A 1,886-nucleotide genomic window follows, 5' to 3' on the forward strand; every position below is an offset into this window, starting at 1 on the left:
GGAGAGTCCTTCTCGATGTCCATCTCCCCCACCCCGCTGATCACGCTGGGAAAGGGAAGGGCAGGGTGAGGTGGGAGCTGGGAGAGATCATTCCCAACACTTTGAGGTCTATCCAGCAGCTCCAAGTGCTTGGGAGAGCTGGGATAAAGCATCATTCTGGGATCCCTGAGCTTGGCAGGGATATGGGGATTCGGGAATTGGACTCGTTCTCAAGGATTCCAGGATGGTTTGGGTGGGAAGGGACCTTAAAATACCATCCATGGCAGGGACACCTTTCACTATCCCAGGTTGCTCCAACCTGGCCTTGGACACTTCCAGGGATCCAGGGGCAGCCACAGCTTCTCTGGGAATTCATTCCAGCCCCTCCCCACCCTCCCAGCCAGGAATTCCTTCCCAATATCCCATCTAACCCTCTGGCAGTAGGAAACCATTCCCCCTTGTCCTGCCATTCCAAATCCTCGTGAGAAGATCCTCATAAACAAAGATCCCTGGGAAGGCACAGGGGCTGAGCTCTGTGTCCTGATCCCACACACATCCTGGAATGTGGGGGCCTGGATGGAATCCCACCAACACATTCCCTCATCAGCCATTTGAACCATCACCAGGCGGCCACGGCGCTGGATTCCACCCTCAGTCCAAGCAGGAAAACCTGGCAGACCCTTCTCCCTCACACCTCCAAATCCAGGCTTTAAGGAGAAAAAACGGGATAAAGCCACTTGGCAGGAATTTCAAGAGCTGGATGAGTTAATCTAAAATAAGGAAAGTGTGTGTTAAGGAGGCACCTCTGGAGGGTGGAACGCTGGGATTCCCCAGGTCCTGTGCTGTTCAGGAACAGGACTGGATTTGGGGCCTCCTCGGGGCTTCCCTTCCCGTTTGTTCCCGTTGCCACCTCGGAATCTTCCCCTGGAGCAGCAGCATCTGGGGACAGAGAAGGGCACGGGCAATTAAAGAGCTGCAGGGAGTCAACAAGAAGGTTTTAAGCCCAGTTTCTAATCTTGGAGTAAAGTGTGACAGCCTTGGGCTCATCCTCTTAGGGGGATCATTCCCCCAGGGCCCTTATCACTGTGAATCACTTTGACTCCGAGGCTCTTTCTCTGACCCTTTCTTTAGCCCGTGGGGCCCTGGGGGAATGATCCCCCTAAGAGGATGAGCCCAAATATAAAGTAAGGGCTCCAAAAACGTATAAAGGGCCCTGATAATCAATAAAGGGCTGGCCCAAAAAAAAAAAAGCACAACCCCCAAAAAAAAACAAAAAAAAAAAAAAAAGAACCACACCCCCCCCCCCCAAAAAAATAAAGAGCCACCTAAAAAATAAAGAAGAGCCAAAGGAGAGCCCAGATGATCAATAGAGCCCAAATAACATATAAAGGGTCCAAATAATCAATAAAGAAAGGGCCCAAATAATCAATAAAGAGCCAAAGGGCTGGAGAGCCCAAATAATATAAAGAGCCCCAAAAATATAAAGAAAGAGCCCCACATAATAATCAAGAAAGAGCCCCACATAATAATCAAGAAAGAGCCCAAAACATAATCAATAAAAGGGCCCAAATAATAATCAATAAAGGGCCCAAATAATAATCAATAAAGGGCCAAAGGGTTGGAGAGCCCAAATAATATAAAGAGTCAAAAAAATATAAAGCAAGGGCTCCAAAAACATATAAAGGGCCCTGATAATCAATAAAGGGCTGGCCCAAATAATAAAGAGCCCAATAATCTAAAGAGCCCAAAAAATCTACAGTAAGAGCCCAAATAATAATGATAAAGAACCCAAGTAATCATTAGAGAGCCCAAATAATAAATAAAGAAAGAGCCCAAATAATAAATAAAGAAAGAGCCCAAATAATAAATAAAGGGCCCAAATAATAAATAAAGGGCCCAAATAATAA

The 1,886-nt window shown here is 46.8% G+C and overlaps 1 protein-coding gene across 1 annotated transcript in view; it reads right to left on the reverse strand.

The window, feature by feature from the left end:
* CEP41 (centrosomal protein 41) overlaps positions 1–1,886 on the reverse strand; it is a 12,878-nt gene that overhangs the window by 1,637 nt on the left and 9,355 nt on the right. The window contains exons 6-7 of the mRNA XM_027703112.1: positions 783–918; positions 2–45 (exon numbers count right to left, since the gene is read on the reverse strand). Coding sequence (XP_027558913.1) covers positions 2–45; positions 783–918 — 180 coding nt within the window. The remainder of the gene's footprint in view (position 1; positions 46–782; positions 919–1,886) is intronic.

This window comes from Neopelma chrysocephalum, unplaced genomic scaffold (genome assembly GCF_003984885.1).
Source record: "Neopelma chrysocephalum unplaced genomic scaffold, ASM398488v2 Primary Assembly neopelma1_208, whole genome shotgun sequence".
Classification (NCBI taxonomy): domain Eukaryota; kingdom Metazoa; phylum Chordata; class Aves; order Passeriformes; family Pipridae; genus Neopelma; species Neopelma chrysocephalum.